The 15,371-nt window shown below is 28.8% G+C and overlaps 1 protein-coding gene across 2 annotated transcripts; it reads left to right on the top strand.

Moving 5' to 3' along the window:
* Nucleotides 1-9,925: 9,925 nt before the first annotated feature.
* Nucleotides 9,926-14,251, top strand: LOC107645206 (serine/threonine-protein kinase Nek4). Of its 2 annotated transcripts, XM_088491595.1 has the most exons (16): nt 9,926-10,338; nt 10,442-10,547; nt 10,693-10,813; nt 10,910-10,976; nt 11,155-11,220; nt 11,306-11,352; nt 11,462-11,507; nt 11,611-11,691; nt 11,776-11,818; nt 11,966-12,015; nt 12,109-12,190; nt 12,288-12,337; nt 12,512-12,585; nt 12,842-12,893; nt 12,994-13,452; nt 13,609-14,251. In XM_088491595.1, the coding sequence occupies exons 3-16, from the start codon at nt 10,728-10,730 to the stop codon at nt 14,110-14,112; spliced, it is 1,707 nt and encodes a 568-aa protein (XP_088347721.1). In that variant the 5' UTR covers nt 9,926-10,338; nt 10,442-10,547; nt 10,693-10,727; the 3' UTR covers nt 14,113-14,251. The 2 variants fall into 2 exon arrangements, with proteins under 2 accessions (XP_088347721.1, XP_016204662.1); XM_016349176.3 differs by lacking the exon at nt 10,442-10,547.
* Nucleotides 14,252-15,371: the final 1,120 nt, after the last annotated feature.

Here is a 15,371-nt window from a genome sequence, read left to right as displayed (position 1 = left end):
AATTTAAGCACTATAACAAAGACACCATAAAATTCATCATATAATTTAACTCATTTAAATATATATTTATATTTTAATGTATATTCTATAATAATTGTTGATTTTAATAAATAATTTTAGTGTAAACTAATATGGTTAAATTTTAATATTGAAAAAAAATTAGTGTAATACATAGTTATTGGAAGAATTGGTTTTTTTCTTTAATATGAAATTATTTTTTTAATTGTTATTAAATAAATTAGATGGTTAGATTTATTAACAGAAGAGAAAGAAACTGAAATTTAGAGGTCCAATTTTAGGTAAGATACACAAACCTAAGAGTTAGATTTGTGCATTAATATTTAAAAATTCAGTTATATATATAAATCTGAGAGTATGATTTGTGCATTATAAAAATTTAAAAAGTTCGGTTGCACAAATGACAAATTTAAAGATTAAATTTATGTTTTAAATGACAAATTTGTTGGTCTGATTTGTACACCATACTCCAATAACATTATAAAATATCATTGTCTTTTTAATATCAAAATTAAAAAAAAAAAAAAGTGTTATATAAATGTTCGAAACGATATTTAAAAAAAAATTCTATATCTACATTTTCTGCATTTTTATCCTGGGTAATACTAGGTAGACAAAAAAAATAGCCAGAACTTACCTTATTTAGCATTAATTAATTATCACAACAATTAATAAATACTAAATAAGACAAGTTATGGCTATTTTTGGCTGATTTTCTTTGGTTACCAAACATTTCCGTTTTATCCTAAAATAGTTTTTTTGTATCCAATTATATGAAAAATCAATGTACTTATAATAATAATTATTGAACCACTTGTCACAAAAATTTATTGAAGATATGTATAACATTTAATACACTCTCTCACATAATAATCTTTTTGAGGTTTGAGGGGTGAATTTTTTTTTTTTTTTGGTAACAATTGAATTTTAGAAAATTTTTGTCACAAAAAAATTATGTTATAAAACAATTTATTTAAAAAATGTGAATGGATAGATAGATATAGATAGATTATGATCCAATGTTTTTATTATGGTTTGGAAAAAGAAAGGGTCAAGAACTGTTCCTAATGGTTTCGTTGTGTTTCCCGAAAGAAAAGAAATGAATAATATGGGCATGGGCGATGAGTCAATTGAGAAATAGAAGCTAGCTGGGTTTAATTTCTGTCCCCACCACTTTGAATGGTGCATTTTCTTGCACAATGTCTCCTCCAGTAGGGCCCACCTACTCTTTTCCCTTCAAATAAATCCTTTAATTTGATTCCAATTCTTTGATGTCTAATCTAATCTAATCTAATGATGCTCTCATTAGTTGCTTCATCATGGATTTAATTTATCCGTATCTTCACTTATTATTTGAATCAATAATGCTAGGCAACAAATGGTTCCAGCAAAAAAGCAGTCAAATGCTTCTGAGTGAATCTAAAATTTCTATGTGAATGATATTTATGTTAGGTATTAGAATGTTTTTTTTTTTAAATTGGATGATTTTAAATATATTTTTTGATTTATTATGTTTTAGACATTTGGAGAGGAAATGAGGATGAAGAAACAGAAGCTAATTGAATCAGTTTTCGTGATTCACGTTGCAACGATACTGAACGTATCTCCTCCTAATTTAAATGTGGAGAAACATTTAATAACCAATATTTTAAATCATGAATAAATAAAACTAATTACTATATTTATAATTAATTAAATTATTTCTTTCTTGACTGATTTAGAGTTGGTTCCGTATACTTTTCCTATTTGAATTTCACTAATGTTTTAGATTCTGTTAGCGTTATAATAACTCATTATTAGTTATTTAGTTATACATATACCACACTCTAAAATGAAAAACTTATTAGACAAATTAAAGTAGTCTTCTTCAAATTAAATTAAAGCATGCAATTAACTAGTGGCTGGTTTAAGTGATGATAGGTATTTATTTCCTTAACCATATAATTAGGGTTTTAAGTTTGGAAAAAAAAAGTTATTAGGAGAATCATATTCTTTGTGAGCTTACACTAAATCAGAGAGATTCAATATAGAATTTTCTCCAAAAAAAAATGAATTAGTGATAAATATTCTTTATTAGAAATATTTTCTAAAGATTTTATATATCTCTGACACAAATTATTTGTTAGCAATTGCACTTAGCAGTTGCACCTCTGTTCATTAAGTCAACGTTATTGTTTTTTGAGTTGGTGTGAAAAGAAGAAGCAATTTTTTTTTTGGGTTTAAAGTCAATAAAAATGATTAGAAATTACAAGTGGAGCAAGTTAAAATAAAAAAAAAATTAAAAAAAGTATAAAATTTTTATTAGAGTCTAAGTATAAATGCTATAATAACTTGATTATTTTGATCAACTTAAAAATAATACACCTATGTGATATGCAGCATATATGGAAGCTTAGAATATCTAATGGTAATCTTTGATCAAGGTCAAAATTAGATAAGCTAGTTTAGTCAACGAATTAATTATTATCTAATTATGTGTTGAAAATAAATTATACATGATGATAAGATTAAGTTAATATTTATTAAATTATTATATAATTTGATAAAATTGTACAAGATAACAATTTGATAATATTAAGTTAATCAACTTGATATCACAAAACAACTTGAACAAATAATGATTTATTTGTTTCTCATATCACTATGTCTAGAAAATTATATATAAGTGGTCAAAGTATTTATTAATGTGTGTCATATTTTACATATAATTAATAAATAAAATTTAAAAAATTAATAAAATCTCTCATATATATAATTAATTTACATAAATTTTTATAATATGTAAAAAATATTATAGACTTTTTTATATATATTTTAAAAAATAATAATTTTACTAATTTATCATATTACTTTTATTATTATTTATATTTTTATTCAATTTTATCCATTTTTTTAATTTTAATTATGTTATTTTATTCTTATTAATAGGTTATCTATCTTACATATAGTTACTTTATTTTGATTCATTGACTATTGGGATAATCTATGCACAAGATTTTAAACTATATCATGATTATTGCCCTAATGCAAGTTGCAAAAAGCATAGAATCCAAGTGAAATTCTTAAAGATCAATGAAGTTTGGAGGATTGGAGCTGAAAATAAAACTAATATAGCTATAATAATGTGACTCATCTTAATGTTCAAATAATTAATTTAAATTCCACTCATCTTAATTAGATTTTTAATATGTTCTCTTAAACCATTTTTTTTAGTTTATTTTAAATTTTTGCATAAGATTTTTTTTAAATTTATATACTAAATTCTTTTTTTTTTAATTTAACAAAAATCAAATTCTAGATATTTTAATCATAAAAATTTTAATACTAGCTATATTATAAAATAATTTTTTAAAAAAATTAAATAATAAAAATATAAATAATTATATCTCTAATAATAAATAAAATAAGTTATTCAGATATGCAAGTTAACAAGTTTCAAGAAATTAGAGTATATATGTCAACAAAATCATTAAAAGAATCTTGTGGGATATAACAACTTTTTGAAAGAATAAAATTTTGATGGTCAAAACAGTTTTCTGATAAACAATCTTTGTGTATCTATATACGATACAGTAGAGAGATATATCTAAATGATTACTTTGATTTTTCCCATCCATGTATGTTGGTGCCAACCGAAAGATATAACAGGAAAATTTCAAAAAGAATATATTTATGAGGAATACTAGGGGTCAGCAATTGTGGTATTTTGTAACCATTAATTGGCCATCAATAATGTTTTTAATGGTGTGAGATTATATTTAATAGTGAAAAATTACTCACTTTTATTTTGATGGTTAAGTGCTGGCCAGAAAACACAAAAGTTGCTGGCTCCTAGACTTTTCCTATATCTATTTGATAGACATTAGAATTGTTTGTTCTTTAAAATTTGAAAGAAGAATGCAAAATTAAATAATGCTATGCCCTATTCTTTAAATACATTAGGTATTGCTTATACACTATGTTTATAATTATTCAATCAAGCAAACATGTCAGACTATAAGTGTGAATTGCAAAAATAAATAAATAAATAAAAATACACATGATTGATTATCTTTAATACAAATAATAATATGTTAATATGTTAGTCCTTTGTTTTTGACCTTTTCCTTCTAAGTAATGTATATAACTAGGTGAATGCTATCCTACTTTCTCTAAAGTAACATATAAATTATTTTCTCTGATGTGTCATATTTTAATTAGGTGTTTATTTTAACCTGAGTTATTTTAATCTTATGAGAATTAATAATATCTTGAAAGACAGTGACAGTCTGACAGAAGAAGAAAATTGAACACCCAATAAGACGGTGATATTTAGGAGACACAACGACCACGACAAAGGAGTGGGGAGGAGTAAACGCAATTAGAGAGAGTTAGAGTACCTTTTCTGAAAGAATGATTTGGGAAGAGAAAACAAGACACCCAATGTGACGATGATGTTTGAGAGGCGTAACGACGACGATGAAGGAGTATAATGGGGATGAGTAAACGCAGTTAGAGAGAGTTGTAGTACCTTTCCTGGAAGAATGATTTGGGAAGATAAAATAAGACATCCAATGAGACGGTGATGAGGCCTAATGACGATGACGAAGGAGTAAGGAGGAGTAATAGCAATTAGAGAGAGTTGGAATACCATTTATAGAAGAATGATTTGAGGAGAAAAACAAAACACCAATGAAATGGTGATGCTATAGGGAGGCGCAAAGACGACGAAAGAGTGGAGAAGATAACTCAGGTTAAAATAAGCATCCAATTAAAAATATGATACATCAGAAAAGATAACTTACATGTTACTTTAGAAAATATAGGATAGCATTCACGTATAACTATATAAACTATGCATTATTCTGTTAGCTACTCATTAAGTTCCAAATTAAATAACTTATTTTGTTAATTATAATTTCCTTGCGTGGTACCCTTGCTTATATATATGTTTGAAAATTATTGTTTCACACTTGGTTATATAAAATATGTACTAAAATATAAAAAAAAATATAACTTTAATTTTAATAATATTTACATCATTACTATAATTACATATCTTAATATATTCGTATTAGAATTCACATCTGAATTAATAAACGACAAATATATATGATGCATGATATATGTAGAAAAGGGTGGCGTATACACTATAGATTAATTAATTAATTAATTAACAGGTTTGAGTTGACTTGTTCCATATTATATGGTGTGTTCCTATCTCTTTTTCTATGCATTATTGATACACTTTTTTGAAGTAACATAAAGAACATTACATTGAACCACAAGCAATAGTGATCAACCTCCAATTTTCTCAAAGAGTGTATACATGATGACACAAAGATATTCAACTTTGAATTATTAATATGACTTTCCATGTTTGTTGCAACTGGGGACACACACACATGCCTTAGCTTGTGGCTCAAATGCACCCACTATTAATGTTATCATCATCATTATTATTCTATAAGATGGACAAAACTGTGTTTACGTCATCAATCCTACCTATGTATTACTAATTTACTATTATTGACCCTAGTTGATAATAACATCAACAACTTTGGTCAGAGATGCCAGGTTTCTTAAGCTTTATCCTAACTGTTTTATCCTCTTATTACATCCAGCGTTCAACCTTGTCTTGTGCATATAAAAAAAGTTATTCGTACATAATATTTCGAAAAAGATGAAAATTCAGGTGCAATTGACTTCATTTGAAGTTGATAGTTGAGAGTCGTTAGATGAAAATTTAGTCAAATCAATCAAATCATCAAACGATATCAAACGTAAAGTCGACTGCACCTGAGTTTTCACTTTCGAAAAATCAAAATATTATTGTGTGATTATAAAGTAAAAACTTAGGTACAGTTAATTTTACGTGAAGTTGAACTGAGTCGTTAGATGAAAATTATTTAGTCAAATCATTTAAATTATTTAACGATTTTCTCCTATTAACTTCAAGTAAAATTGACTGTACCTAAGTATATATATTCTCGTCTATTATAAAATGAAGTATAAATTTTATGTGTTAGAAATATAGTCATTTATATATTTTATCTTCAGTTTTTTTTTGAAAAAGTAAATTTATGATATATTATCAGAATTTCTATGATCAAAAAATTAAAAATTTAATCTTTATTATCCTAAAGAGAAAAAATAATATAAAAAAAGTTTAGGTAAAAATTCAAGTAAATCCAAAATTAAAAGATTCTTGTTTAAGGAGATATGTTTGATATATAATCATTCATATAATCATACACATTTTTTTTATTAATTTAAATTTTTAAAAAAAGTGATTTTATGACAATATAATCTTAAAATCTCTCTTATCCTAAAATATTATTCATTTCTATAATATTCAACCATTCATCTTATATAAATGACAAAATCAAATATTTCAAAAAAAAATTCATAGTTTTAACAAAAAAAAGTAAGAAAAAAAAGGGTCTAACTATAATTATAATAATTAATAGAATAACTAATAAGCCTTTTATTTATTAATAATCAATATAAGTATATTGATTGCCATAATGTCGTCTCACGAAATTATATTCAAATAATATTATTTATAAACAAATAAAGCTGAGGTTTGATGATAGATTTGGGTAATTTAAGGATTGACCAAATTAAAGCAAAAGGAATATTCATGATGATCAATAATGCAATAATGTAATAATATATAGAAGAAAAAAAGGGCGAAATTAAAGCCCAATATATATTGACAAGTATTATTTCATTTATTTCACAATGTGTTAAGTAACATTCTTTTGTGTATAGATGACACTAGGACTTATCAGCAATTTAAGGATTGACCAAATGAAAGGAATGTTTCTCATAATACAGTAAACACTCAAATTGGCCAATAATAATTTTAGATCAGACTTTTTTATTCTTAATAAATTTTTATTCAGTATAATTTTTAAATAATTATTCTTATTAGATAATTATTCTTATTTAAATTTTATTTTATACGTATAATAATTTATTGGCTAAAAATAAATTTTTAAATAGAATTTCGATTCAACTATACTAAATTAATTAATTAATTGAGTGAATATTCCACCCGGCCCTTGATAATTATTCGACAGGATAATGAGGCTTCAAAAAAAAATACTCAATCCGGTCCTTGATATTTTTTTTAGGACTGATTAGTCACTGTTCAAAAAAAAATAACATTAACTGTTTTTGGCACAAGGACTAATTAGTCCTATAAAAATAAATCTCAAAGGCCAAATTGAGATTTTTTTTTGTTAAAGACCTTATTGTCTTTCGAAATAATTGTTAAGGTCATTTAGGATTTTTTTTCCTAATTAATTTAATGGAAAAGGGAAAAGTTTTGACAAGGAAATATATTGGATTAGCTAAAATTTATGTAATATTATTTGTGCACTTTTTTCTTAAGATAAAAGAGGAAAAGAGGACAGTCGACAATAGTGGAAGCATTCTTCGGATTATTTAGTGCAAGAAAAAGTTAAAATTGCTATTGATCTATACCATTAAATAGTGATTATTAAAGTTGTCTTATATTTCAACTCTGATTTTAACAGGAGTATTGACGTGATCATTCATCATTTCATAACTACTCTTTTTTCATTAACTATAAAAACACCTTTTTCTTTTCTTTTTTATGAAGAAATTTCAACGATCGGATTCGCTCTTTGTTTTTTTTTTTAACTTAAAAAAAAAAGTGCAAAGCTTTACTCTTAATATATGATAAATTAAAAATCTAAATTAATGAAGTAAATTATGCAAATACTACACTTTTAATACTAACATAATAACATTCTATATATTAGAGATAGAAAAAGAAATTGAAACCACTCAGATAAAAATATTTAAAGCGTTTTTTTTAAGAATTTTTTAATAATTTAAATTTAACACATATAATTGATTAAACTATGTTATTTTTGTTAAAATTAAGCCAAACAAATTAATTTAACCAAAAAAATGGTAAATCAAATTTTAAATTGGTCTAAATTAATATTATTTTTATAAAAAAATAACTATGATATTCCGATTATAGAAAATAACTAAAATATATATTATATATTAATTTTTTAAAAATCTTAAATTTTAGCCTTTTTTCTCTGTCCACATAGGATTAGAATTTAGAATTTTTAAAATTAATATATATATATATATATATTTTATAATAAGAATATTATAATAATTTTTTATAAAAAATATTAATTTAAATCGATTCAAAATTTAATTTATTAGTTTTTTGGTTAAACTGATTTGTCCGGTCTAATTTTAATAAAAATAACACAGTTTAATCGGTTATATATGTTAATTTTAATTATTAAAAAAAATCTTTTTAACATCTTTATTGAGTAGTTCTCAAAAAAATTAACCAAAATCAAATAATTTCCTGAATTAAAAATAAAATTTTTTAATTAATAATTATATATAGGATTAGGTGCATGCACATGCACATGCACAATAATGTGAAATATGGTATATTACCCACCACTAATCTGGTTCAGAAAATAAGCAAACAGGATCTAATTAAGAAAGAGAGCACTGATATGATTTGCAATTAATTAAGGGAATATAATTCATCACAAAAGGTGAAGGAGAATCAGCCACTACACATGGCTGGTCACCCATTAATGGAGATATATACCTCCTTTCCAATTCATCATTTACTTTAATCTATTCATATATATCTTCATCTATTCCCTTACTTTCTTATTAATGCTTAATTAGTTAAATAATTTCATGTCCCTTTTAGAAGAACTTTTTGTGCTTTAAGGCACTTCATTACTTTATCGTAGGCCCTATTTTTGTTTCATATATATAAATTATTAAACAATAATTATATGCAATAGGATATTCATTTTCGATGCTATTGTATATGTGAGGAAAAGAATAAAAGTGAAGGCCACTCTACAATTAAAAAAAATGATGAACTTCTTTTTTAAATAGAGTCTAATTTAATTATAAAAATAATTTAAAAGGTGAAAATTATATTATTCATACTTATAAATTTTATATAAATCTTATAAATATACAACACAACAAGTCAACAACAGAAGTCAGCCAATTTTATTAAGAAGCTAGGATAGGGGTGTTTATGGATCGGATCCAATCCGCATATCCGCGTCGTTTATTCGAATCCGATCCAATTTTATAAATATTCTTTTTATGTTTTATTTCAACTAATAATTATCATATATGTTGTATTATTTTAATTTATTATTTAAGAAAAGTATGTTTAATATTATTTTAAGAGTAAATATATTTAAAAGAATAGAAAAAATGAATTTTATTGATATGTTTTTAATAAAAATAAGTTTTTAAAAATATTTTTGTGTTTTTCGGATATATCCGATATCCGAACCGCAAATGTGCGGATCGGATCCAACATTAAAAAATGGGGATATTAGATCCGACCCGATCCGATGATTTTAGTGCAGATCGAATCGAAATTTTGGCAATATCCGATCCGATCCGCGTTCACCCCTGCCAGGGTAGTTCGAAAAAAAGCAGAAGTTTTTGGTCAGTATGGGCCTAGATCCCAGTCCTAAAAGACATATGGGCCTAATTTTGTTTGGACCGATATATAGGCCTAATTTAATCCAATGTAGTGTAACAGTGTAGCATCAACGTTACCCAAGCAGCCTCCTTATTGGGCCTCAACATAACCCAACAATTTGGGCCTTTAATGGGCTTCAGGTCTATTCAGCCACCTGCTTGTTTTGACCCCTCAACAGTCAACAGAGAACCCCACCTTCTAATTACTTATTAGTAATGAGTAGTTACTGTCATAATAAAGACGGGTGAATTAGACGAGTGAGATGCAAATTTATTTTCTAAACCGAAGATATGGACAACCTAACTGCGAAAGTACTATACTACCCTAAATTAAAGTGGCAAGTAGGAGTAGCTGTATGATTATTTAATACTCGTCTTTGATATGCTTACTCTCTTAATTATTTCTTTGATGTTTTGTTTATAAACGACAGAGTACAGAAGAAGGAAAGTTCCTAACCTATAATTGTTTATCAAATAAGATTAAGATTAATACCTACGAATTAAAAGAAAAGAAAAAGGTGTAACGTAATTATGTAATACGTTATATCCATGCACCTTTAATTTGAGGTGTCGCTTTTGCCTTCATTCTAATTTTTCCCCTTCCTCTTTGTTTTGCCGCCTTCTCTTTTCTAACAATCATTGTTAAACTTTTAAATACTAATACGTATATCATACGGTACCGTATATCATACTATATTGCTATGATAATAAGTTAGTAACCGCCACCAATAGTCTTCACTCACTCCTCAGAATTCAGAACTGAAAATTGCTATGTTGCTTAGCCAGATCATGTTTTCATGAATTCAGGTACTCTTCTGCATCCATTTGCATTCTTTAATTCCGTCTTAGTTTCCAGATTTCAGTTGTTTAATTTCTTAGAAGGGAAAACAATGAATGCTGATTGCTTCAGCTGAAAATCTTGTCGGCAACCATGCAAATTTCTTTGCTCAGTGATTGCACTTTGATGTATGGTTCAAGTTTGGTGCATTTAAAACCTCAATTAAATGAAACAAGTGGCAAGTCATTTGAACCAACCAACAAGATTTGAATTTTGAAGCTCTTCATTATACACCTTTGATATGTTAGGTCATGGTTTTAAAGCCATACTAGTTGCTGCAATGAATTCTTGAACTTAACTTTTTCTAGTAATAATATTTACAGGTAGTGTTACTCTGACTTGTAAGAGGTAGAGTGAAATGGAGCAGTATGAAATTCTGGAACAGATTGGCAAAGGTGCTTTTGGTTCTGCTCTTCTTGTCAAGCACAAGCATGAAAAGAAAAAGTAAGGATCATTCCAATCCATATCTTCAATGTGATTTGAGAATTAACATGTTATTTCGTTGTTTGCATATATTCATGTCATATCCTTGCGCTTTAGATATGTCCTCAAGAAGATTCGCCTTGCTCGCCAGACTGACAGAGCCCGAAGGTCTGCCCATCAGGAGGTAAATTCACTACATTTGTGAAATGCTTGAGAATTTAGAGTTGATCCTTAAGCCTATTCTTGTTCATTCTTGTCAATTTTATATGTGAATTGTAGTTTTATATACATAGAATCTGGAAATGATGATGTCCTTCAAATTTAATTAAGCTGATTGGATGTGTTTCTTCCTTGGTTTATAGATGGAGCTTATATCTAAAGTTCAAAATCCATTTATAGTGGAGCATAAAGATTCCTGGGTAGAAAGGGTCAGTCTTTTCTTGACAATCAGAACTTGCATTATATATGTTTGGTAGATTTACTAACAGAACTATTCATATTCTTCCCTTGCAGGGTTGTTTTGTATGTATTGTCTTAAGTTATTGTGAAGGAGGAGATATGTAAGCCATGATTCACACTGAACTCAAGTGTTTGAGGAAGTGAAATTACAGCATTTATTAAGACAATCCAATTATGAAGCCTTTGTAATCATCTGTTTCTGTTCTACAGGGCTGAAGCTATAAAAAAGGCTAATGGTGTTCATTTTCCTGAAGAGGTTGGTCGCTCTTAGCCCTGATGGATACTCTTACATTCTTATTCCCACTCTCATCAATTAACTGTATCAACTAACTGATATCTATATAAACTCTTATGCACAGAAACTTTGTAAGTGGCTTGTTCAACTGCTGATGGCACTTGATTACTTGCATGTAAATCACATACTTCATCGAGATGTCAAGGTAAAAGGAACTTTCAAAGTTCAATAATATATCTGAGAAAGTTGAGGACCAGCTTGTGCTGATGTTTTACCCTCTTCTGTTCAGTGTTCAAATATATTCTTGACAAAAGATCGAGACATCCGTCTAGGTAAACCAGTATTGTTGTTTCTTCTTTTACTGGAGAAGAAAAGAAAAGAGTATTTTATTTTATTTTATTTTTATGTAGATTTTTCCAAAAGTTGTGCATTGTTTTGTAGCATATATGCTAATCTTATGTTATGCTTCTCGGATGCAGGTGACTTTGGCCTTGCTAAAATGTTGACATCTGATGATCTTGCTTCCTCAGTAAGTGACACTTCCATAATACTGTTTCCGTGGCTGTTTCAGCTTTTTTATTTTGTCTTGATAATTTACCATGTGTTGTGGATCTAAATTTAGGTTGTTGGGACGCCAACTTATATGTGTCCTGAGCTTCTTGCTGACATACCTTATGGTTCTAAGTCAGACATCTGGTCTTTGGGTAATTTAATTTCTTTTGTTCTTCTGAGATTACATATTCTATATGGTTTTTAAATTTAATTTGACAATGCCTATGCCTTGAATTATAATATTTCCAGGATGCTGTGTTTATGAAATGGCTGCTCACAAGCCAGCTTTTAAAGCTTTTGTAAGCTACTACTACCCTAAGTGATGTTTGCCACTGGTTTATGTCATATTTGTATCATACATGATATTATGGCTTATTGGTTTTCACTATTTAACACTTTTTTTTAATGTTTGGACTCTGGAGCATAGCATAAAATCAATGACTAATATATGTTGGCTGTTTTCATCTGAGCAGGATATACAAGCATTGATTAACAAAATAAACAAGTCTATAGTGGCTCCACTTCCAACTATATACTCTAGTGCTTTGTGAGTCCAATCTTTCCCTCCAGTAGTTGTTTTGACACATCATCCCTTTTCACCTGTTTATCTATCATATATTCTTATATGTCAGCACCTATATGCATTATGAACTGCTGGTTTATGTAAGAACAGCATATATCAGACATTTATCAATTTCACTAGTTCTTTATAAAATCATTATATTTCCAATCTAGTTTGTGGAACTCATTCAGCTGCATGATACTGATTTGTGTGACTTATTGTGATATATTTGTTGTTTCAGCCGAGGGCTTGTGAAAAGCATGCTACGGAAAAATCCAGAGCTTAGGCCAACGGTGTGTTTTATATGTTCTTGTACTTATTTGCATCTATCCAGAATTCCGGATTAAATGCATATTTTAGATTTTATGGTGGCTCTCTTTTTATCTTTGACAGGCTGGTGAGTTATTGAATCATCCACATCTTCAGCCTTACATTCAAAAAATTCAGCTACAACTAAGTAGCCCCAGAAGTAGTAGTACTTTGGCATTTCAATGGCATGAGAAAAACCATGCAAGAAGTAGGTTCATAGAGCCAGAATCTGTTTCTTCTCTTTCTGGCCAAGACAAATGCTTGTCATTAAGCAGTGACAACAACAGGTCCTTGAATCCAAGTGTTTCTGGAACTGATGAACAAGGATCTCAGTGTTCTTCTACCCAAAGAGCAATTGGATCATCATCCACTTATTCAAAAGAGAAGCTCTATGAACTATCTATTGGCTGTGTCCCTGACAAATGCAATACTTATAAATCATCAAAAGCTAGAAAGTCCTCAATTGTTCAGAGACCTTCAACACTGAGAACTGCTAAGGCTTCTGCCACACTCAGAGGCCAGAAAATGACTCCATCTAGGACAGTAAGAATTGAATTAGTTCCATTCATCTGAGTTTGGTATTCATTTTCCAGTATTATCATATATCATATGATACATATAGCAAATATGTTTACTTAATATATGTTTACTTCTCATGTCAAATTGCATTAATTAGTGATTTCATTTTCTTATTTTCAGCACCCAATGCCTAATGCAGCAATCCGCAGAGCATCAATTCCACCACCAAGTAGAGCAAACATTGGCCTTCTCCAATGTGTGGAGTCTCCCAATGTCTCGGTTAACACTCCGAGAATCGACAAGATTGCAGAGTTCCCTCTGGCCTCATATGAGGATCATTTCTTCCCTGGCAAAGTAACATGCCCATCACCATCACCATCACCATCACCAACATCAATAATAACCACGAGCGAGGAAAAGTGCATGATCCAGGTTGTGGACAAAGCCACTGTCCACAACACCAACAGTGAACACTCTGCTGATCATAAGCATCGATTCGACACCTCGTCGTTGCAGCAACGTGCAGAGGCATTGGAGGGGCTGCTAGAGTTCAGTGCAAGGCTGCTACAACAACACAGGTTTGATGAACTTGGAGTCTTGTTGAAGCCATTTGGGCCTGAGAAGGTTTCTCCAAGAGAAACAGCTATTTGGTTGGCCAAGAGCTTCAAACAAACTCTTCTATAAGCTTTTCTTATCTTTGTCAAATGTGATCAATCATCGTTGCCATAGAACAGTGTACATCAATAGAGTGCTTTCTCTTTTTTGCATTGCCAATTTTCCATGACATCCATGCTTGTACATTTATATTTATAAAACAAACAAATCTGGGTGCACTTAATTATAATAGTCAAGATACAATTATTATGAATAAGTACAGGGAGCCAATGGCCTAAGCGTACAATGTGTACAATGGAGGTTTAGGAAGTATTAGAGATATGACCATTAGTGTTATATTGTCCTGTCAGGTTACGCTTTTGGGATGAGTGGTTTCATGATATAGTATTAAAGTTCTAGATCCGAAAGGTGAAGAATTTGATCCTTGGTGAACCCCAAAATCAGCTTAAGCTTTTGGGATAAGTGGTTTTATGACATGAGATGCTTATTATCCCTGGTATCTGGATGATTATTCTGGATAATATAGGTGATGTTCATTTTATTCATAGACCAAAAATTTAGTCCATTGTACACATTGTACGCTTAGGCCATTGGCTACTCAATTATTATTTACCAATTATTACGGACACAATTTATTATTTTTCACCATCAGTTACTCAACATTAAAGAATGTTAAAAATTATAGTATATATTGAGTAGTGTCCTAAAAGGAGGTTCTCTCTTGGTTGTTGATTTGGCATATTATTCAGGGAGAAGCAGAAAGTACAAGCATGATATGAATATGTTATGACTAAGAAGTGATGGAGACATGTCCATCACCAACTCCAATTAAGTAGGCAATGAGCATGCATGCATGCATGCATGCAGACACATACATAGATCGATAAATGTATGATCCCAACATGACCTTTGTCTTTTTGGAAAGCCTCTACTGTCAATTTCTCATCATTCAAATCGGAGAATCTGCAGTCTCAAAACGGAATCTCTTCCCCTAAACCCCCTATATATCTTTGAGAATTTCAGACCCTACTGCCTAGTCTGAATTATTTCAGTAAATAGCATAGAACGGTCACAACTTTAATTTCGTGCCATTATAAATTATTGGTGGTCCGTTTTTGTACAACTTAGTACATAGATTCCGATATTCTAAGTTTAAGTTAATTAATCTTAGAAATTAAGCTATATATGAAGACTATCTTAATTATCTAATTAGCTTTAATTATCTCTAAACAATATGAGACTAACTTCATCATAAAACGTGAACCAGATTATATATTTATATCACACTAAGTTGAAAGAGAATTGATCCATACATAGAAAATTATATG

The sequence above is a fragment of the Arachis ipaensis genome, chromosome B6, assembly GCF_059453495.1.
Source record: "Arachis ipaensis isolate K30076 ecotype BB chromosome B6, ASM5945349v1, whole genome shotgun sequence".
In the NCBI taxonomy this organism is placed as follows: Eukaryota; Viridiplantae; Streptophyta; class Magnoliopsida; order Fabales; family Fabaceae; genus Arachis; species Arachis ipaensis.
The sequence above is the reverse complement of the archived record's forward strand: the minus strand, read 5'-3'. Positions and strand labels throughout refer to the sequence as shown.

Excerpts from the sequence above, each read along its gene's own strand:
- LOC107645206 (XM_016349176.3), top strand. The coding sequence starts at position 10,728 with ATGGAGCAGTATGAAATTCTGGAACAGATTGGCAAAGGTGCTTTTGGT. Across the intron at positions 10,977-11,154 it reads GAAGGTCTGCCCATCAGGAG|ATGGAGCTTATATCTAAAGT; the intron begins GTAAATTCACTA and ends CTTGGTTTATAG. Across the intron at positions 12,016-12,108 it reads CTGATGATCTTGCTTCCTCA|GTTGTTGGGACGCCAACTTA; the intron begins GTAAGTGACACT and ends ATCTAAATTTAG.